The 23644-nt window shown below is 26.7% G+C and overlaps 1 protein-coding gene across 5 annotated transcripts; it reads left to right on the top strand.

Moving 5' to 3' along the window:
* The first annotated feature begins 171 nt into the window (after positions 1-171).
* LOC117170248 (DNA-directed RNA polymerase II subunit Rpb4-like) lies at positions 172-22937 on the top strand. Of its 5 annotated transcripts, none has more exons than XM_033356883.1 (4): positions 195-311; positions 20540-20635; positions 22234-22414; positions 22654-22937. In XM_033356883.1, exons 2-4 carry the CDS (start codon positions 20599-20601, stop codon positions 22826-22828), a joined length of 393 nt encoding a protein of 130 aa, XP_033212774.1. In that variant the 5' UTR covers positions 195-311; positions 20540-20598; the 3' UTR covers positions 22829-22937. The 5 variants fall into 5 exon arrangements, with proteins under 5 accessions (XP_033212773.1, XP_033212772.1, XP_033212771.1 ...); XM_033356884.1 differs by lacking the exon at positions 195-311 and adding an exon at positions 20387-20403; XM_033356882.1 differs by lacking the exon at positions 20540-20635 and having other exon boundaries at positions 172-311.
* The last annotated feature ends 707 nt before the right edge of the window (positions 22938-23644 follow it).

Genomic DNA, 23644 nt, shown 5'->3' with positions numbered 1-23644 from the left:
TATAATAATATGTGATTACATTTTTTATTTATTAAATAAATAATAAATATGCTTTTAAGAAAAATTAAATAGTTACCTATCGAGCTTAGGTTGATAGTTGACCAGCTAGCCACCTTGGTGGCGCGGCCGCCTTTTCCCCCTAGTGTTCTCCAGTCCTTCTAAATACTGCGTGCGTTGCCTCGATTTCTCCAAATTCTCTATAGCTTTCTGTATTTAAATCATATTTATTTGTATTTTTTTCGCAAAAATGGCGAATCCAAATCTCTCTGACATGACGGAAGAAGATGCGGCTGATCTCCAGTTTCCAAAAGGTTATTTTTATTGTGTAATAGAGCAAATAATACACCCCTGGTAAAGAGTAACATAACCTCTCCAATATTTAATTTGTATGATATTTGGTGTTATTGTCATTTATTTGTTATATACGTTTTCAATTTAGTTGTTGACATTATAAACTATTGTTTTCAAATTAATTTCAACTTAATAGGTATAACATATTTAATTTGTAAATAAAAAAGGGTGTCTGATAAATTGCTTTCTTATTCCAATATTAACAAAAATAGGATGAAAGTTTCTTTAGGAAAAGCACATTCTTAATTTAAATTTTGTTCTAAATATATTATAAACAAAAGTCAAGACATCTTGTTGACTAAAGCGCGCGCACGAATTATCCTGGCCTAGAAAAAAAATCTGTTATTTTCCAACATTTTGTAATAGATTTTACAGAAAATCTTGATATGATTTGATAATGTTGTATTGATTGGTTCATATTTCTGGTTGCAAATTCATTTACTTGATGGAAAATTTAAATTTTAGGTTGAAAATTCCTTTTAAAATTCAAAATTTGTTTTTGAAAATTTATTTTTGAAAATTTATTTGGTTAAAAATCAGTATTTTTTGGTAGAAAGTTTATCTTTCTGGTTCGGAATTAAGTTCTTTGATTAAATTTTTTTTTTAATTGAAATTTGTTTTCATCAACTGAAAATTAAACTATTTCGATTTTTATCAATAATTTTTTGTCGGTAGACGTTTAATCTTCTTGGTAGAAAATTCATCTATTTATTCGAAAATTTTCCTTTTTTTCGGTAGAAAATTCAACTATTTGGCTAAAAATTCATTTTTTGTTTATGAATCATTACTTTGCTTAAAAATTTAACTATTTTGTTGAAAATTCGTTCTTTTTTGTTGAAAATGAATATAGACTTTCAGCTTTTTGTTTGAAAATTTCTGAATTTTTTTAAACTTTGCCTTTTTTACTGAAATATTATTCTTTTTGATGACTCATTCATCTTTTCAGTTAAAAGTTGATTTCTTAGATTGCAAATGTAACTATTAGATAGAAAATTCCTTTTAAAATTCAAAATTTGGTTGAACAATCATGTATTTTATTAAAAATCAGTGTTTTTGTAGACAGTTAATGTGTTTTGTAGAAAGTAGAAAATTAATTAATCCCTTTAACTGAAAATTTAATTATATAATTTTTTTTCGAAAATGTATCTTTTTTGATACACATTTAATCTTTGATGAAAATTCATATTTTGATTGGAAATTCAACTATTGGGTTAAAAATTCATTTTTTTCTTGAAGATTCATTATTTTAGGTAAAAATTAATTACTTTGCTTATAAAATTTAACTATTCTGTTGAAAATTTGTTATTTTTTTGTTGAAAATTAATATTTTTCACTGATACTTTAACTGTTCCATGTTTGGTTCAGAATTTATCTTCTTCACTTGAAAATTCAGGTATTTGAATGAAAATTTCTGTATTTTGTTGAAACTTTCTCTTTTGCGGTAAAATAGTATTCTTCTTGGTTACTAATTCATCTTTTTACTTGAAAGTTTATTTCTTTGGTGGAAAATTGGTCTTTTTCGTAAAAAATTCATATTTTGGATTGAAAATTCAAGATTGGGTTAAAAAAACTATTTTTTGTTGTTTTATATTAATTATTTTATTACAAATTTAATTACTTTGCTTCAAAATGTAACGTTTTTTTGTTGAAAATTCGTTCTTTTTTGATTGAGAATGAATATTTTTGTCTCAAACTGTAACTATTCCATTTTTGGTTTAAAATTTATCTGCTTCACTTGAAAATTCATCTATTTGATTGAAATTTTTTATATATTGTTGAAAATTTGCCTTTTATGGTAGAATATTATTCTTCTTAGTGATTAATGCACCTTTTTAGTGGAAAATTAATTACTTTGGTGGAAAATTTAACTATTTTATTGAAAATTTGCTTTTTTTTTGTAAAAAATTTATATTTTGAATTGGAAATGCCGCTATTCAATTAAAAATCTGTATTTTTTTTAAATTTGTTTTTGGGATAGAACATTATTCTCTTGGTGACCAATTTATATTTTTAGTTGAAAATTTATTTCTTTGGTGGAAAATGTAACTATTAGGTTGAAAATGTATTTTCAAATTAAAAGTTTGGTTGAAAATATATATTTTTTGTTAAAAATCAGTATTTTTTGGCAGATAGTTCATCTTTTTGGTTCAGAATTCACTTTTTAAAATTTTAAATTACTTTTTTTAAATAAAAATTAATTTCTTCAACTGAAAATTTTAATACATTATTTTTTGTGGAAAATGTATATTTCTAATATAAACTTAATCTTCTTGGTTGCAAATTTTTACTATTTAGTTGAACATTGGTCTTTTTCTGTAGAAAATGCATGTTTTGGATTGATTTGGATTTAATTTTTTTTTTTGAAGATTCATTATTTTAGGTAAAAATTAATTATTTTGCTTATAAAATTTAACTAATTTGTTGAAAATTCGTTCTTCTTTTTGTTGAAAAAGAACATTTTTGACTGAACCTTCAACTATTTCATTTTTTTCTTCTCTTGAAAATTCAGGTATTTGACTGAAAGTTTCTGTATTTTGTTGAAAATTAATACTTTTGACCTTTTTGATTGAAAATCTATGTATTTTGTTAAAAAACGGTAGTTTTTTATAGAAAGATAATGTTTGGTTTATAAATATTTTTTTTGATTCAAAATTCGTTTTTTCTTTAATTAAAAATGCATTTCTTCAACTCAAAATGAAACTATTTTGTTTTTTGTCAATAATTTGTCTTTTTTGGTGGACATTTAATCTTCTTGGTAGAAAATTCGTCTATTTGATTGAAAATTTAATATTTTGAAGAAAATTCGACCATTTGGATAAAAATTAATTTTTTGTTGTTGAAGGTTCATTATTTTGGTTAAAGATTAATTAACTTGCTTAGAAATAAACGATTTTTTTACTTAAATTTAGCTGTTCCATGTTTGGTTTAACATTTATCTTCTTCTCATGAAAATTCAGCTATTTAATTATGATTTCTGTATTTTGTTGAAAATTTGTCTTTTATGGTATAATATTATTTTTCTAGGTGATTAATTAATCTTTTCAGTTGAAAATGCCCCTCAGAATTCAAAATTAGTTTGAGAATTCATGTATTTTGTTAAAAATTATTCTTTGGTTTTATTTCATTATTTTATTATTCATTATTATGTCATTATTTTCATATTCACATTCTGCTAGTTAACTGTTAATTTCTAGTTAGAAATTATCTACATCAATTGCAACTAAATTTGAACATTTTAATTTTCAAGGTTTAATAGCCGCAAAATAAAATTGTTTGATATTTTCAAAACACTATTCTAAATCGGAAGCTTCCGATTTTACAGTTCACAGTTCAAAATGTTTCTAATTGAACATTTTTTTAATTTGAAAGCTGCCTCTTTGAAATTGTATAATTTAATCATAAATTATTTCGAAGGTCTTAAACTTAAACTGTTTTAACTTGAAAAACATCTGGTATGCAATTCTATGAAATTTTATGTTTTAACTGGTTTTATTTAGAAATTTTTTGCATTTTTCAATGGTGTATACTTTCATTTGTGGTTCTAATTTGAGAATTACAAATGTCTAATTCTTCAGTTTTAAAGTGTTCAGTTCTTCAAAGATCGACCAGAAAACATTTTTGAAACCCGGGAAATATTCGTTACAGTTACCAACTAAAGTAAGTGGTAGTTGCACTTAAAATGTTATTTTTTTATGAATAAACAGAATTTCCGGATTTGTAAAATAATATTATGCAATAATTACAAAATAAAATTAATAAAAATGAAGTAATAAAATCTGGGAATACCCGGAAATTGACATCAAACCAGAAATTAACTAGGAATACAAACTCGAACGAGAAATCACATTTAAAATTTTGGAAGGTGTGAATTTGGAAAGATTCCAAGAGAATAAAAAACATTCTTTGGATTGCTAGGAAAATTTAAAATGATTTTTTATTTTGAAAAATTGATTTTAAGAGAATGTTTAGAACGATTTTAAAGATATCGAAAATTCTGAATGAAGAATCTGGAAGATTTTAAGCCTATTCTTTTAACTATGTATTCAGATTTTTTTATTTTAGGAAAAAATATAATCCTAAGAGATATGTAGATGGTTTAGAAATGTATGCGAAATTTTTTTCAGCGAAAATGAGAAGGTTTCGAATTTTTGAACAGGTAAATAAATAATTAAAATTTTGAATACATTTTTAACAAAATGTAAATTTGAAAGATTTTGAAAAAAATTCCAAGCTTTCTAAGAATTTGGAATGGTTTAAAGAAAACAAAAAAAATCTTTAGAATCCTGACGAAAATTATAAACGACTTTTTGTTTTGAAAAATTATTTTTGACAGAAATTTCTAAAAGATTTCTAAAAATGTTATAAAAATCCTGAACGGTTTAAAGGCAATTTTTTTACCTTGAAAGATTTTTCAAAATTTTAGGAATAATTAGTCAGTTTAAAAGATACATGAAAATTCTTATAGTATAGATATTATACCTTTTCGGTTAAAAATGCAATTCTTTGGTTGAAAATCAATTTGTTTCATGGGGGATTCAATTATCGTGTTGAAAATTCATCTTTTTTGGTTGAATTTAACTGTAGTTTGTTAAAAATTCGTTTTTTTTAATTCTGTTACAATTTTATATTTTTTAAACTGAAAATGTAACTATTCCATTTTTGTTTGAAAATTGATATTTTTAAATTGAAAATTCATGTATTTCGTTGAAAATCTTTTTTCCTTAGTAAAAAAACTAACGTTCTTTGTTAAAAATGTATCTTTTTTGAAGGCACTTTCATTACTTGATTGAAAATTATTTTTTTGTTTAAAAATCTAAATTTTCGAGTTGCAAATTTCTGAAGTTATAATTCAACTATTTTGTGGAACATTGGTATTTTTCGATAAGCTCAAAACTTTATTGTTTAAAATATAAATATTTTTTAATCGAAACATCGGCTATATAATTTTTCTATGAGAATTCATATTTTTTAGTTGGAAATTCAAATATTTAGTGTAAAATGTAACTGTGTGTTTCGTTGAAAATTCGTCCTTTTTTGCAGTAAATTCATCTATTTGATTTAAAATTCAACTATTTGATTGATAGTGAACTTGCTCGTAGAAAATTTATATTTTCGGGTCTAAAAATTAAACTTTTTTGTTAAAAATTCTACTTAAAAAAATTGTTTAAAATTTGAAAACACTTTGAAAAGTTAAAAATAATTTGTGGATTTTTGAAGATTTTAAAAAAGTTACAAGCGCTTTTTGTACTTTTAATGGTTTCACCATAATAAAAAAGTTTTCTTAAGATTGGTGTTAGAATTCCATATGACTTTTCATTTGGAAAAATTAATTCTTAGAGAAAATTGAAAAAGCTTTGAAGTTTGCGAGGTTACAAAGTTAAAAAAAAATCAAGTAAGCTTAAGAGATATTTGTAAGTTTTTAAAAGAATAAAAGATAATTTAAAAGTTTTTAAGATCTCAACAAATTAAAAAAGAATGTAGATTATTGAACACTTCGAACAGAAAATTCATATATAGTTTTAAATTTCTTTGCTATTAGCGATGGAGTATAGAAGATTTATTACAGAAATCCATGATAAATATTATTTATGTAAATCATAAATGAATTTTACGTTAACCGTGTATAAACCCATATAATTATAATTAAAATTTCATAATAAAAGGTTTATTATATGGTAGTTTAATGTAATTAATCTTGAATAATTAACAATTAATTAATCGCATATGCTAAAGACATTAAAAATTATATCGCAGAATTATTTATGAATTAGAATGACAAAAATAGTTAATTAAAGTTTTATAAATTTACTTGAAGCTCTGAACGTTCAAATGAACGAAATGAATAATATCTTATCGAAAGAAAATTATAATGCTGTTTACGGGTAAAATAGAATTAGGGGATATATTTAATTCATTTGAATTTTCAAAATTTCAGTTACCTTGTTCATAAGAAGCAAAAACTGTCCTGTTAACTAAATCTGTGCAGATAATTAGGAAAATGAAATCTTATTGTATTTTCCATTTTATGTATGTGTACAGAAATTTTGTGAATCTATTATTTTGGCCTCTATTGTGTGCTGAAATTTCTTAAGCAATTTTTATCCAATTGCATTAATTTCTTTTCGACAAAATAAATTATAAAAATATTATTTTGTTCAAATATGATAAAATATAAGGTATCACAATACATAAAATTACACATAGAAAACGTTAAATGCGTTTTATTTGTGCTTCTAGGAAGAGGAAATTTTATATTTGCGACCGGGAATACCCGGAAATTTGGTACGCGAAAATTAATAAACAACCTGTAGCAATAGGTTTCAAATTACAGAAATTTTGTAACTAAGTCACGTCACAAGTTACTTCTTTAAAAAAGGAACTAACTTGTTGCTCGTTCTGGATCGTCCATAAACGAAGTTACCAGTTTTAGCCCCCCCCCCCCCCCCCCCCCCCCCCGAAAATTAACTTATCCCAACAATCTCTAAAATCTAGGGAAATATCGCGATTTTTAAGAAAAATAGGAGAATAATAGAGGAATAAAATACTTTAAATAAAATTTATGTAAATAACATATTGCATTCTATTTAAAAAACATTAAATTTATCAGATTTCAAACAATTTTAAATTCAAAAAAGTAATTTTTTTACAAAAAAATCGATTTTTAAACAAATTGCTTAAATTTTCGATAAAAAAACACGGTTTTATCACAGAAGTTGAATTTTCAACCTAAAACCTGTATTTTCAATAAAATGGTTGAATATTCCAACAAAAAAGATTACAATTCAACTAAAAACGGTTGCATTTTTAAACAAAAAATACGATTTTTTTAGAAGATTAATGTTCTACCAAAAAAGATAAATTTTTTACATAATGTATCAATTTTCAACAAAAGATGTTGAATTTTAAAGAGAAAAAGGAAACATTTTGAACCCAAAAAGTAAAATTTATTACCACTAATGATAATTTTTTACGAAATAGTTTCATTTTTTTCCAAATAGTTAAATTTTTATAAAAATGGTTTCATGTCTAACCAAATGTTTCGACTTTCAAAGAGAAATTTGAACTTTCAACAAAAAAGTTCATTTTCAACCAAATTGTTGAATTTTCAAGTCAAGAAGATGAATTTTTCTACACAAAATTTCAATTTACACCAGAAAATATTAATTTCTTTACGGAAATTATGATGATTTACAGTTAATACTTTTACCAAAAAACGATTTTATTTTTAAATAAAGAAAAGTTGAATTCCATCAAAAAAGTAGAATTTGCAACAAAAGAGTGGAGTTCTGAACTATAACCAATTATTTTCCAACCCAACTGTTGCATCTTTGACCAAAAAATATTACTTTAACCAAAAATAATTGTCTAGAAATGGAATAGTTACATTTTTAACAAAACCGATGAATTTTTAACAAAATAGTTCAGCCCTTAATCAAGTAGTTGTATTTTTTATAAAAAAAATATAATTTAAAAGAAGAGCCTTAAGGACAGGGGAAAACAAATTTTCTTAACAAAAGGAAAAGAGAGGAGTGCAGGGTGACCGCTGGACCGGGAAACGGGGAATTTCATCAGACCGGGAAATGACCATGAATTTACTTTTTGACGGAGAATCTTGGAAAATTTTTTGGAAAACAAATCTGTCCCAATTTGACTTCAAAAGTTTTTTAAATCGTCAGATGAATTTTTATCTTTTTCAATTATGATATTATTCAGTTTACAATGCGTAATTCGTACATTTTTCATTTAAAGAATTTTAAAATGCATGTTTCAAGATGTTGAAATAAAATTTGGAAGCTTTGTAAGGATTTTTTAATTATTTAAAATCAAAATAATTTTACTTTTAAAACTGCATATGGTAAAGTTTTTAGTACGTTTCCAGATAATGAATATTTTTTGTAGAAAATAAATCGTTTTGCTTAAAAATTTATGTTTTCAGTTGAAAATTCTACTTTTTGAATGAGAATTCTTGAATTTTGTTAAATATTTGTCTTTTTTGGTAATAAATTTATCTTTTTGTTTAAAACTTCATATCTTTTAGTTGAAACATCAAATTTTGTTGTTTGAAAATTCTTATTTTTTAGTTGAAAATTTAACATTTTGTTTCGGGATTATTAAATTTGGTTAAAAATTCGGTTTTTTTAGTAGAACACTATTCTTTTCATTTTAAAATTCATCTTTTTGATTAAAAATTTAACAACTAGGTTTAAAAGTTGAACTACCTTCTTAAAAATAAAAAATAAATTCTCTCTTAAAAATCTAACTTTTTGTTTCAGGATTCTTGAATTCTGTTCAAAGTTCGTTTTTTAGTATAATGGAAAATTATTCTTTTTATTTAAAAATTCATCTTTGTGGTTCAAAATTTAATGATTAGGTTTGAAAGTTGAACTATCCCTTTTTAAAAATAAAAATAAATTCTGTATTTTTTTAGAATCCAACTTTTTGTTTCAGAGTTATTGCATTTTTATCAAAATTCGTCTTTATTTTTTGGTAGTAAATTAATCTTTTTCTTTAAAAATTCATCTTTTTTTTGTTGAAAACTCACCTTTTTTGTTGAGAATTAAAGAATTTTATTGAAAATTCGTCACTTCTTATTGTAAAGTGATCCTTTTGTTTAAAAAATTCATCTTTTTTAGTTGTAAATTTAACTTTTTGTTTCAGAACTCTTGAATTTGGTTAAAAAATCGTTTTTTAAATAGAAAATTATTCTTTTTGTTTACAAATTCATCTTTTTTAGTTGAAAATTCAACTTTTTGTTTTAGGATTCTTGAGTTTTGTGAAAAGTTCGTTTTTTTTTAGTATAATAGAAATTTATTATTTTTATTTAAAAATTCACCTTTGTGGTTCAAAATTTAACAACTAGGTTTAAAAGTTGAACTACATTTTTAAAAATAAAAAAAAATCTGTTTTAAAACTTCAACTTTTGGGCTGAGAATTCCTCAATTTTATTAATATTTTTTCTTTTTTGGTAGCAAACTAATGTTTTTGTTTAAAACTTTCTGGTTTTTAGTTGAAAATTTAACTTTTTGTTTCAGGATTCTTGAACTTTGTTAAAAATTCGTTTTTTTTTTAGTAGAAAATTATTCTTTTCAGATTAAAATTCATCTTTATGGTTCAAAATTCAACAACTAGGTTTAAAAGTTGAATTATTTGTTTCAGAATTCTTGAATTTTTAATAAAATTCTTCTTTCTTTTTTGGTAGTAAGTTAATCTTTTTCTTCAAAAATTCATATTTTTCTATTCAAAATTCAACTTTTTCATTCAACCGAATGTTTTAAACGAATTAGTTGAATTATCAAGCAAAAAAGAACGATTTTGAACCAAAAAGTTGCATTTTCATACAAAAAGTGAAATTTTTTTCTATAATAGATGAAGTTTTAAATCAAGAAGATAAAATTTCAAAACAATAGTTGAATTTTCGGTTGAAAAAGATTTTAGCCGAGTTTTCGCGATCAAAATATGAATTTTTTAACAAGAAATCATTTTCTACCAAAAAAATTAAATTTTCAATCCAAAAAGACGAATTTTCAACCAAAAAAGATGACTTGATATTTATTCATTAAGTTTTCAAGAAAATAGTATAATAGTTTAATTTCTAACCAAACAGTTGCATTTTTATCAAGAACAGATTTAATTTTTGCTAAAGCAGTTAAACTTTAAAATAAAAAATTTCAAAAAAAGAGTTGAATTTTCAACCGAAAAGTTAACGAAAAAATATGCCCATTGTGCGGGCACATTCTCATTGCGCGCAATGCGCGCGGTGCATCGCGCTAAGTTTAAGCGCGCCTAGGGCGCGTAAGTACGCTCGCGCTCGTTTTCATATGTTTAATGCATACACTTTAGCTAAATTTTTTCAAACATCGTAAATACTATAAATTAAATCGAAAACTGTGATTTAAACTACTGAGGAATTACAGCCAGAAATTATAACTGAAAATATTTTCGTTTTGTTTTTAAAGAACGTTCTCAAAGCACCTACGGCTGTGACGATTACATTCTCATTACGAACTTTTGGAACTTTTGTTTGATTAAGAAATTTCATAATAATAGTTTCGAAAAATATATATTTTATATCTAGTAGAAATTTGGATTGATATTCCTTAACCTATTAACAAAATTTTTTTTTCCTTTTTTTGAAAATTTTCCGATTGTTGAAAAGTATATATACTCAATAAAAGTATATATAACTTTTTGAAGTTTTTTCGAATTTAAAAATGTGATCAGGATAATTTCCAAGTCTTTTTGACGCGTACCAGAAAATTTTACAAAAATTTCTGAAACTCATAAAAAATTTTTGTTCAAATTTTGAATGAGCTTTTAAACTTTTATCTGATCAAAAAATTTAACTGACATAGTTTCTAAATATATTTGATTTCCAATTATCATTTTAAATGAAATTTCCTAATATTTTAGAAATTTTTTTTTCTATTTTTGTGAACATTTTCAAAATTTTCAAATGTAGATAACTTTTCTAATGTTCCTTGAAATTGAAAATTTTATTGGGATAACATGGAAGACTTCTACCCATCTATAAGAAACTTGTTTGACAACAATTTTTTAAATTTGAAAAACATTGTTTTTTTCTCAAATTTTGAAATTGCTCTAAATTTTTTAATTTTGTTTGGAAATATTTGATTAGCGAACTTAAACTTCATTTTGGGAACCTTAAGAAGAGTATCAAAGGCTGACTTGATTGGACAAATTCTTCAAAAGTTAGAGTGGTTACAACATTCAGGTAACCATACGTACATACATACATACAGACGCCTACAAAATTTTATGATTTTCGGATTCTGTGCATGTCGAAACGTAAAGATCCGTTCAAAAACCAGAGATCGAAAATTTGGACGTTTACATTATACTCTCATGAATGAGAATGTAAAAATTCAATTTTCTATTAATTAAAATAAATTCTGAGATTCTCCTAAATTCGCAGAGAATTTATTTCTCGGTCATATTCTGATTCTCGTTACCGTTCTCAAAGTAATATAACCGACTCAGAACTCTAACGACCATTCCCAGTAGCCCAAAATTGGCAACGTTGTTTATGGATGTTGTTTTACTTCCCAATAGTGCTAAAAACAGTAATTGTCTAAGTTGCGAACAGTTTCTAAAGTAATGATTTTCTTGCTTTCAGACTGCGCAACGAGTGTCGCGATAGCGAGCAAATACAATTCCGATCTCGATGTGTCAGTTGAGAAGGAGGAAATCATTGCTTCAGATGCGCTCTGCGACATATGTAAAACCACTTTATCCGAGCCTCACATACGCTGCGCGACATGTAAACATATAAATCTCTGTTGTTCCTGCTTCTCGAACGGCCGAGAAATTCAGGAACACAAAAACTACCATGATTACATTATCGTGAAAAACGAATTCCCCCTAATTCCCAATTCCGGCTGGACAGCAAAAGAAGAACTCGAATTCATGGATGTTCTCTTAGACTGTGGATTTGGCAACTGGGTCGACATTTCCCGAAAAATGGAGGGCAAAAGCCCCGAGGAATGCAAATCTCACTATCTACAAAATTACATAGACAATCAGACCTTGGTTGGTTTACCCAAATTCAAGGAAACCGAGGCAAGTCTCTTCTATTCCCCACCAATTCCCTACATGTTCAAAGTTGAGGACTTGGAAGAGCCGCCGAGATTTGCAGCAGGAACCAGTAATAACCGATTGCTATCAGGTTACAATGCAGCCAGATCAGACTTTGAAATAAATTTCGATAATCACGCCGAACTTCTCATTTCTGAGTTGAAATACGAAGATTTTAATTCCGATGATCCGGATGACAAGTTGGGAAGACATCTGCAATCAGCTCTAGTCAGTGCTTACAATAATCGACTCAGAGAACGCAAAAGACGGCACAAAATCATCAAGGATCACGGATTGATCACTCTGAGGAGAATGAACACCTGGTTGTACAGATATGATGCCACAATCACGAGATCCAGATTTGATAGGCTATTAGTTTTTATGCAACTAGTCACCGGCATGGATTTTGATTACATCATCGAGGGTCTGCACAGAGCTGGAGAGTTGAAATTATACCTGCATAAGCTTCTTGATTTTCGGAAAAATGGTTTGAAATATTTTCACGGTGTGCCACTGTTCCAGAAGCTGGCGAATGTTAGACAGGAGAGTGAGAGGGACAGGAGGAACTTTTTGGCAAGTTTAGATAGTAACTGGAAAACAATTTTACACAGTAGCAGCGATTTGGAGACGAAAGCTCCTGTTGTTGGGGGAATTTCCCAAAGAAGAGCTCCACCGCCTCTTGCGATCAGAGGACTTCCGGGATTCGAAAAACTGTCCCAGGCTGAAGTGGAACTTTGTTCCAAGGCTCGAATTATTCCTGCGAGTTATTTGGACTTTAAGCATATACTGATCAGCGAGAATAAAAGAAATGGATCGCTCAGATTGGCACAGGCGAGGGTGTTGTTGAAAATTGATGTGAATAAGACGAGAAAAATTTATGACTCTTTAGCTGATCAAGGATATATTACGAGACCGGCTCAGTAATTTTTTTGAGGGTGGCCGCTGGACCGGGAAATGACCGTGAGTTTATTTTTTGACCGGGAACTTAAAAAGTTTTTCGAAGAAAAAATCTTTCAACTTTGATTTGAACCGTTTTTTAAATAATTGGTTTAATTTTTGTTTCAATTATGATATGTGGTTTAGAATGCATAATTCGAAAACTTTTCACTTTGAAAATTTTTAATTTTTAAGCGTATTTTAAAATGCAATTTTAAAGACTAAACAATCAAAAATTAGAAGCGTTTAAAATCGAAGATTTTTAATGAAACATACTTTTAGTTGATCAAACGTGAATATAAATTAATTAATGATTCTTAACATTTAACTGTGCTTTAAGGTTTAAAAAGTAAATAATAATCGATTGTACAAGAGGATTCGGAATCAATTCACAATTTTAGAATGTCCAGATTTTAACGTTAAAAATTAAATTGTTTCAATTGAAAAGTCTTATTAATTAAAAAAAAATGTGACCGCCCTATTGATACTTCATAAACTATTTTTAATTTTAAAATAACTTAAAAATAATATATTTATAATTAAAAGGTCTTTATTAAATTTCAAATATTTCAGTTTCAAATATTAAATTTTTAAACCATACAATTTGAAATTTTCCGATAAAGAAAAAGAGCAGTTACTTAATATTTAGAAATATTTGACTTCATTTAAAATCACTAATTATAAAATAAATAGAAATTAGAAATTAAAAGTAGAAGCAATAGTCAAATTAAAAATAGAATTAATATTAGAAAATTTGAAAAAATTCAAGATTTATTTAAAATTTAAAATGCTTACAAATAATTTAAACAGAGTGTCTGCACATGCCGACAAAGTACGACTATTCGTACCAAAATTTTGGTGCAAATAGCCCATGGCATAATTTAAAAAAAGTAAATAGATTTCGGCAGATTTCGAGCAAAAAATGTAGAAGCTTTTTAGGAATTTTCACAGGATTCAGAAGAAAAAAAAACCTGTCCTAGGAAAATAAAAATTATTTTTAATCTTAATAGACTAATTTTCAGAGAATATTTAAAAAGATTTATAACCATTTTCAAAATTTTCGAAAGTTAATGTGGAAGATTTTAAGAAAATTTCTTCAATTTGGCAGAATTAAACAAAAAATTAACATTTCCTAGGAAAAATTAAAATTATTTTTAATCTGAATAAAGTAATTGTCAGAAAATATTTAAAAAGATTTATAACCATTTAAAAAATTTTCGAAAATGAATGTGGAAGATTTTAAGAAAGTTGCTTTAATTTGGCAGAATTAAAAAAAATTAATTTCGAAAAATGTAGGTGTTTAAAGATTTTAAAATAAAATTTCGAAGCATTTTAAGGATTTTTAAACTATTTAAAATTAAAATAATTTAACTTTTAATTTGAACAAGAAACTTCCAATTTTATAATTGGAACTGGTATTCATCCAGAATAAGAATAATTTGCGAAAAATTTTCGAAAAGGAAAAAAATTCTTATTTGGAACATGAAATTTTTTAAAAGAATTCTAATTCTGAGTTAAGACAGGGAATTTTCAAAATTCACCCAATTCTGAGTTGAAAGTGGTATTTATCTTGAAGAATGATCAATTATCTTACAAGCGGGAATTTAAAAATTTTAATAAATGCCGAGCTGAAGCAGAGAATTTTTTTAAAGAATGAATTATAATTTTAAGTTGAAACCGAATATTTTTGAAAAAAATTAAAATTATGAATTGGAACAGGGAGTTTCATTAAAAAAAATTCTTACAATTGGTTGAAATGAAGAGTTTTCTAAAAGAATTAAAATTCTGGATTTAAACGTGCAATGTTTCAAAAAGAAATAAAAATTGAATGAAACAAATTTTAAACTTCAATTTTCAAAGTGCTCTCATTCAGAGTGCTTTCATTCACAATTCAGTTTTTATTACTTTCAATGGAACCATTTTTAGACCGGGAAATGACCGGGAATTTTTTTCTTCAAATAAAACGGTTATCCTGTTTTTTTTGTTTTTTTTTGTAAATAGTGTAAATAGTTTAAGAGTGTAATTTTTATAATTTTTTTACTACGTCATGTGATATTAGAAATTAATTTGTAATTTTGTATAGGAACGATATATAATAAAAAATTTTTTACTTTATAAATTTTCAGGCCAAACAGACCGGTCCCTATATTCCCTAATCTACCCTATAGAAATTAGAGGAAGTTTAAGAGATATCTAGAAATTTTGCGAAGATAGAAAAATAATATTAAAGTTAAAAGGATTGCAACAAAATTCAAAGAAAATGTAGATTTTTTAACATTTCAAATCAAGCATTAATAAAAATAATAAAAACCGTTGAGTATCTTTTATATTCCAATATAAATTGTAAAGATAAAAATGTTCTATTATTTTTGAAGTTCTTTTGAATTTGTTACCACTATACATTTTTAACCTGAAAAGTTATACATTTAGCAAAAAACAATCAAAAATACTCCTTAATATCTATAAATGAACTGCTGCAAAATTCGCCATTTTTTTGAATTTCAAAATTTTTCGCATAACTTTTGCAGCATTGTATTATTGAAATTTTCTACACTAATAGAAAAAGTAAGGTTTTTGCACATTTTTAATACGTTTAAGAATGAAATTCATAAATTTTTTAACGATTTTATTCCAAAAGTCATGAATATTTTAATGTCTTACATTCGGATAAATTCTCACTTTCGCCTTGTTTTTATTTAAATTACGCAGTATTGTGTTCGTGAGATATTAAAAATATTGTTTGTAAGCTCCGCGCTTGCCGCTCAATTGAGTATTTATCCTTAAAAAATTTCTAACTGCTTAGTTAATTTAATAGTAACTCAAATTAAATTTTTTAATATAAATTAGTAAGTATGCATTAAAATTTCATATTATAAATATCAATAAGATTAATATCATCGCTTTAATTTTTAAAATAAATTAAGTAAATTAACTTGTCTGTTGGAATTTTATATTTTAAAGTTAAAAATATACCTGTTTTGAAGAAAACTCATCTTTATGACTTGAAAATTCAACAGTTTGGTTAAAAAATTTATTTACTGAAAAATTCGTCTTTTTGGTTTGAAAATATATCTTTTTAGTAATAAATTTCATGGTTCCTGAGCAAAAATACAACTGTGGTTCAAAATTAATCGCTTTTTTTAAAATTAATTCGACTGCTTTCAATTTGTAATCAAAAACTTTTGTGTTTGAAATATCAACTGTTATATTTTTTTAATCAGAATTCACCTTTGTGGTCAACCTAATTCTTCAATTTTCTAACAAATTCTTGAATTTTAAAATAAAAAAGACTAATTTTCTACCATAAGAGATGAATTCTTATAAAAAAATATAATAGTTGATATTTCGTCAAAAAAATTTTTAATTGCAAATTAAAAACAATTGAATTCATTAAACAAAAGAATTTTCGCCCAAACATTTCGACTTTTATCCAAAAATGATCAAATTTCTACAAAAAGACATGATTTTTTAACCAAATAAGATTTTTTTTTAAGTATTTCAAACAAACTGTTGAATTTTCTACCATAATAATATGAATTGAAAACAAAACAGTTGCATTTTTGCTCAAGAAAGATGTAATTTATAATTAAAGTGATAAATTTTCTAACCTATAAGACGAATTTCTAACAAAATAGTTGAAATTAGAATCAAAAAAGATTTTTCAATCAATAAAATTTTCAACCGACTAATAAAATTTGTGATCCAAAAATAATGGTAATTGTTCGAATACTTTTTTCAATTCATGTATTAACTTGAAATAAGATGAATTCTAAGTCAAAATTTACTACCAAACAGTAGAATTTGCAAGTAAATCGCTAATAATAATCTCTAATATAAAATTTTAATGTATACTTACAAATTTTTGGAAAAATTAAAATTATCAGTTACTATTAAATTACGTACCCCGCAAGAAGAGAAGAATAGAGAAAAATTAATATTTTCAGATCTAAACGAAGGAAAGAGCATTTTTTAATTTTTTTGAATGTGCTCATTTTCCATCCGGAGAAGTGCGCAACGAAAAAATAGGTTTATTTCCGAAACAATTTTTTTTTATTTGTCTCACTATTGACACTTGTGTTGTATTCCATGCAGGCGAATATATTTACCACTTTTTTAATTCCTCCTAATCCGATTAGTAGACACACCTCTCATGGTTATTTTTAATTCCATACTTACATGCTGTATTTTCGAATTATTTGATTCTCTCTAATATGTCCAAAAAAGATGTGCACTTACGTAGTTTCTATTTCTCCGTGTGCAACATAAGTTTGGAAATCTCATTTTTTTGTTTGCCATAACTGTGGAGTAATTTTAATTATAATATTTTATATTATTCAAACAAATTATAGATTTAATAATATAATGAATAATAATAAATTTATTTAATAAGGTAGTGTAAGGTAAAAAAAAATGAATTTATCTTTAAACAGTATTATAAAAACATTCTTGGACACTACTACAAATTATTTCTACTAACATAATTATTTTATATTTTATAACTGATCGATTAAAAGTACTAGGTTTTTCGTCTTCAAAGTGACATTATTCTCTGTCTTTCTATTATTTCTGTTGGATTCCTTCATTTTTTAGTTCCTCGCAATACGCTTCCAATAATTTTTTTAGGTCGTTTATTTTATAATTCGGCAATTTTTTGTTGTTGCTAATTTATGATTTAGTTATTCTTTCTTTCGTTATTTTGTATTAGTCCCGGATATTAAAACAGTTTAAAATATAGTGATGAAGAGCTAGTTTCTTTTATACTGCCACCTTAAAATATAATGCTACTATATAATAAATATAATTATTATATCTATATATGAAAAACAAAGAGTGTGATAAATCCTTAAATATTTTTTTCTATTACAATGAAATAACCAACTCTTAAATGTAATATTTTTCAATCAATTAGACTTTGTAACGAAGCTGAAATATTTTAATATTTGTATGTTTCCAAATTTAAAAATCTACCTTACTCTCTTCTAAATTTTCCCAGCAATTTTAAGAAAACTTGTTTTTTTCTCTTTAAAAAATTCAAAATTATTTTCAGTTCTACTAAATATTTCTTGAACTTACCCGATTTTTGTTTGTTTTTATTTTGTAATCTTACCATATTGAAACATTTTGCTTTAAAATTGCCCTAAAATGTGTCAGCTTCTTTTTTGACCATTTTTGAAATTTTTAAAAATCTTTTTAAATAATTTCTTCAAATTAATTTTTCGAAATAAAAAGTTATTTTAATTTTTCCTAGGAACCTGAAAAATATCTTTCATTTTCGTGAAACTTTACAAAATTTAGAAAAAAAACTTTATAAGTTTTATTTATTTTTGAATCGTTTCAAAACTTTTAAATATCTCTCAAACTTACTCAATTTTTTTCCAAAATTATGTAATATGACAAAATTGCAAAATTTTTCTTGAAAATCTTTCAAACCCTTTTTAAAAATTTAAAAATCTCCCATGAATTTCAAGAACTTTTTTCACATCCTGACATAATTCAGTTTACCTAAAAAATTGGTAAAACTTGAAAAATTAAAAAAGATGTTTTTAACGTCTTCTATATACTTTTAACCCACATTTTAAAATATTAAAAATTAAAAATTACTCTTTTAAAATAAAACCGAAACTATTTCTCCTTTTTTAACGTTTGTAGTTTACAATTGTTTAAAATAATATAATTTTAAAAATTTAAAGTTTATTTATTCTGTAAATTAGGGCATTGAAAATGATTAGGCGGATTAAATTTGTACGTGTAAAATAATTTGTTTACGTATAAATTATTGAGCATTTTAATACAACATTTTTGATTTTAAAAACTTTTAAACTTCAATTTCAAAAGTTTAAAATTTAAGAGTTCCACTTTGAGCTCTTTCATACGTAATTTTTTTTTTTTTATTTGAAACATGTTTATCTTCAGAGTTCCAATTTTTCAAGTATATTGGCCGTGAAAAATTATTGCGAATCGGGAAAAAACGGGCACATTTCCTTAATGGTCAAGACGAAACCAGAAAAAATTGAAATCACATTTAAAAAAAAGTTTCAAATAGTTAATAATTGAAAAAAAATCAAAAAATCTCAAACAAACGGTGGATTTTTGAAGATTTCGATGTAAAGTTTTGAATTTTTGTCAATTTTGTCGATTCGAGTCAGTTTTAAAGTATATTTAGGAATTTCGGAACTTTTTAAGAAAATAAAAATATTTTTAAACTTTGAAAAATGTCCAAAAATTGATAATGTTTTATTTCGAAGCTTGAAAAAGTCCCAAATATCTTTTAAACGATTTAAAAAATTTCCTAAAATGTGGTAAATGTTTTTAAAATGAGAAAGAAATTATTTAGAAATTTTCTAGTTACTTTTTCGACATCGGAAACCTTAAAAAATCTTTTGGAATTTTCTCGAGAAACATATTAAAATGATATTTATATAACTTTGAAGCAAGTAAACGAAAGAAACTATTTTGTTGAAAATTCGACTTTTTGGGCGAATGAAACTCTATTTGATTAAAAATTTAAAAAATTTAAGTTAATTTATTATTATTTTCGTTGAGACTTTATCCTTTTTTACTGAAAATTACACTAATAGATTAAAATTTAAACTCCTTTGTTAAAAATTCACTAATTTTGATAAAAACACACGATTTTAGTTCAAAATTCATCGTTTTGGTTGAAAAATGTAACTATTTTGTTGAAAAATAGTTTTTTTGAGTAATTCAACTGTTTTGGTTTAAAATTAAGATCTGTTAGGATTGAAATGTAAACTATTACATTTTTTACTGATATTTTTTTTTAGAAATTTCTAGAAAATGAATCTTCTTGGTAGAAAATTCTTGTACTTGGCGGAAAAATAACTTTCTTGATGAACATTCATATTTTACATTTATAAAATTCAACTTTTTGCAGAAAATTCACCTTTTTCGGAAAATATTTGTTTTTTGTTTTGTTAAAAATACATTTTGTTGAAAGTCAATCACTTTTAATTAAAAATAAAAAACTTTTTGGTTTAAAATATCAACTATAACATTTTTCGCTGAGAATTCATCTTTTTTGGTTGAAAATTTAACTATTGGTTTAAAGATGAACTTTTTTGCTGACCTTTGGATTTGGCATATCTGCAAATTTCAGAAATATTTTTTAAGTTTCTGAAAAATCGTAAGAAAATTATATTTATTTATCTAACCTTATAAACAAATAAACGCAAAGGATTTTTATTTGATTAGGGGAAGTTAGGAATTAAAAAATTAAAAAGTCAGGGATTTTTTGTTACTTTTCAAAATGAAAATATCACTGTATTCACTTTTCCTTCAACAAATGTCGTGGGATTTTGAATTATTTCCTAGAACTGATGAAGTTATGGTATCTCAAGGTATTTTAATAAAACAATGAATTTATTGACAAAATTGAGGGATATCGTAAAGCTTCAAATATTTTCAAATATTTCAAGGTATTTTCCAAAATTTAAAGAGTTCGAAAGATTTTAGGACATCTAAAAAGACTCCAAGGAATTTGCAGTTGATTTTAATAATTTGAAGGTAATTTAAAGAATTTTAAAGATTATATGTATTTTAAAACGTTCCTAAAGCATTTTGTAGAGCTATAAAAGAATTCAAGGCATTTAAAAATAATTACAGATTTTTTAAATATATTAGGACATTTAATTCATTTCAGGTTTTTGTAAAGAATTTCCTACGAAATATATTTCATAGGATTTGATCAAATTCCCTTGGATGGCAATCTTTTTAAGAGACTTCAACAACTCTCAAGGTATCTTAATACATTTTTCAGAATTTCAGGAAATATCAGATTTCATTGAATTTCACGGGATTATCAAATATTCTAATCATTATTTGAGTTCATTTGGAATGCACTCTGAATTCTTATTAGTTTAACCTGAAATCATTTTCCATTCTTTTGAATTCTATGGAATTTTAGAATGCTAATACTAATTCAATACATTTTTTTCATATTTTTAAATTGTTTTCAATTCACTTGATTTTTTTAATTCACCTTCAATTTCTGTGATGTTCATCAAATTCTTGTCATTTCCATGAAATTTATCCAAATTCACTCAAATTTGACTGAAATCAATGGAACATTATTAAAGTACATTAGTTGGAAATTTTGGTTAGAAATTAGTAACTGTTGGTTGATTTTTTGTTTGAATAGTTTGATTATAAATTTAAGTTACAATTGTTTTATACACATAAACTTTTTCTTTTCCGCCTTTTCTCAACTTCTTTCTCATCCACTTCCTCAGATAAAACTCCCTTCTCTCACTTCTCCTATTTCCCCTGCCAGCACTTATTTTTCTTCCCCATCCCTCATCGTTCCCTTTACTTACCCTTCCTCATTTCTCCTTAATCCCCATACTTTCCACTCCTAATTCTACCTACTTCTCCTTACTTAATTACCCCTAATTGTCCAATTTCCCGTTCCCCCTACTCCCCTTATATTACATAACATCCAATAATTTTTTTTTCGCTTTCCCTCCCGATTTTACCTTATTTCTGATACTTCCCTTCCGCTCGCTTTCCCTTCCCCCAGTTTCCCTAATCTTCTGTTCCATTATACCCCGGACATCCCCTTCCTTTATTTTTCCAGGAAATTTTTGCTAGCCCTCCCTTCCCCAACTTCTTCCTCATTTATTTCCCTAGATAACACTCCCCTTCTCCTACTTCCCATCCCACATTTCCCTACACTTGTACTAATTCCCCTATACTTCCAATTATTTTCCCTGCCCTAACTTCCAGTTATCCAGTCATCACTTCCCCTTGCTTCCCTGCTATTATTTCCTAATCTCTTATTTCCCTCTATCTGATTTCCCCTAACACTTACTTGCCTTCCCCCATTTCTCCTTACTCCCCTACTCCCAACCTGTCATTCCACCTACTCATCCTTACCTCATTCCTCCTACTCCTGCTTTACGTATAATTTTATTAGTTGCGCTCCCTATTTTCCTTCATTTCCTCAGCTTGCCTTACCTTATTATCCCTACTTCCCTACCCTCGCCCCCTCTTTCGCTATCCAATGATTTTACCTCAGTTCTCCTACTCCCTTCATTTACCATAATTTCCCTCTCCTCGATTTCCCTACTTTCCCACCGCTCATTTACCCTTATTTCCTGTTCTATAATCTCCGAGAATTCCTCTTCGCTCATTTCTCCTCACTTCCTTTACTTTCCCTCTTTTCATTTCCCCCAAATTCCCCTCATTTCCGGGACTAAAAAAACTTTAATTTTTTAAAAAGAAAAATGAAAGGTATGTTGCCGCTTGGTAACTTGTGTAATAGAAAAGAACAAAGTGTTGTATGTAATGAAGAAAATATTCTCTTACTTTATTTCTTGAGAAACTGTTTTTCTACAGAATTCGAGAATGCCGAGACGCTGCTAATATCGGAGGTACACATGCTTTTAGAGCACAGAAAAGCTCAGAACGAGTCTGCGGAAGAAGAGCAGGAATTCTCTGAAGTTTTTATGAAGACGCTAACCTACACCAACCGTTTCCGCAAGTTTAAAAACAAGGAAACTATCTCGGCTGTACGAAGGTACGCTTCGTATTTCTAAACTTTTGTTTTCTACTTTTTTAAATTAATTTCACAAATAAACAAGTGCGACAATATAAAATCCGCTGTTAAGTTCTTCACCCGCTTTCGCTTCCAATTCATTACAACTTTTTAGAAAGTTATTCTTAGCAACATAAATTTGGTTTATTGAACACTTGTTTAAAAGTAGTTAAGAAGACTATTGCATCATTATATCACGCTAATTTCCTTTTCCCAACTAGTTTGCTGATGCAAAAAAAGTTACACAAGTTCGAGCTCGCGTCGTTAGCGAATCTTTGCCCGGAGACGCCGGAAGAGGCGAAAGCATTGATCCCAAGTTTGGAAGGTCGCTTGGAAGACGAAGAATTGAGAACAATTTTGGACGACATTCAAACAAAACGTTCTCTTCAATACTAACCTTCTAATTCGACACATTCCATTTTTAAATTAAATATTTGCATTGCTCGATTTTTTTATTGTAATATTATTTTCACCGAAGAGGTTGAGAAAATAAAATTGAAATTTTGTGTAATAATCTTTCAGTGCGATTCAATAAATTTTTAAAGATTAATTTGAAGCTCTTTTAATTGTAAAACCGATCTTCAGTTTCAGCTGGTAAGAAATATTTGTTGTAAACTGGTTATCAACCTGGAAATGAGGGTAAGTCAGGTACCTTCTGTAAGAAGTACTCGAAGTAACTATCAGATGGGGGAAACGTCGCGAAGTGTCGTGAGGTTAAGTCTGGAAAATCAGGGAGGGAAAGTGAAGGGTAAATAAGGGTGGTGACTTATGAAAAGTGAGAGGAAGTAGAGGAAATAATTAGAAGTGGGGGTGAGTAAGGAGAGGAAGGGAGAGCTGAAAATCAAAAAGAGAGGGAAGAAGGTGAGGAAAACGTCGCGAAGGGACAAGTGAGGGTAAATGGAATGAGGGAACGTAGGGGACATAAGGATATGTAAAAGTAGAGGCGAGAAGGGGAAATGAGGGGAGAAATGCTAGAAGAAGTGAGAGAAGTAGAAATAGGGAAAGTGAGAAGAAATGGAAGGAGGGAAGGTTCAGCAGTGGAAATCAGGGAGGGAAAGTGAGGGTTAAATAAGGGAGATGAGGGAAATTATTTGAAAAGTGGGTAAGTAAAGAGAGGATGGGAAAGCTGAAAAGCGAAGAGAGAAGGAAGGCGATGGGGAAAATGTCGCGAAAGTTAAAGTGAAGGTGAAATAATCGAGGGGAAGTAGGGCA

Source organism: Belonocnema kinseyi, chromosome 3 (genome assembly GCF_010883055.1).
Source record: "Belonocnema kinseyi isolate 2016_QV_RU_SX_M_011 chromosome 3, B_treatae_v1, whole genome shotgun sequence".
Lineage (NCBI taxonomy): Eukaryota > Metazoa > Arthropoda > Insecta > Hymenoptera > Cynipidae > Belonocnema > Belonocnema kinseyi.
The sequence above is the reverse complement of the archived record's forward strand: the minus strand, read 5'-3'. Positions and strand labels throughout refer to the sequence as shown.

Bases quoted from the DNA above. Each gene is read 5' to 3' on its own strand.
- LOC117170248 (XM_033356881.1), top strand. From the start codon at position 248: ATGGCGAATCCAAATCTCTCTGACATGACGGAAGAAGATGCGGCTGAT. The intron at 312-11,485 runs GTTATTTTTATT...TCTTGCTTTCAG, and splicing joins TGATCTCCAGTTTCCAAAAG to ACTGCGCAACGAGTGTCGCG.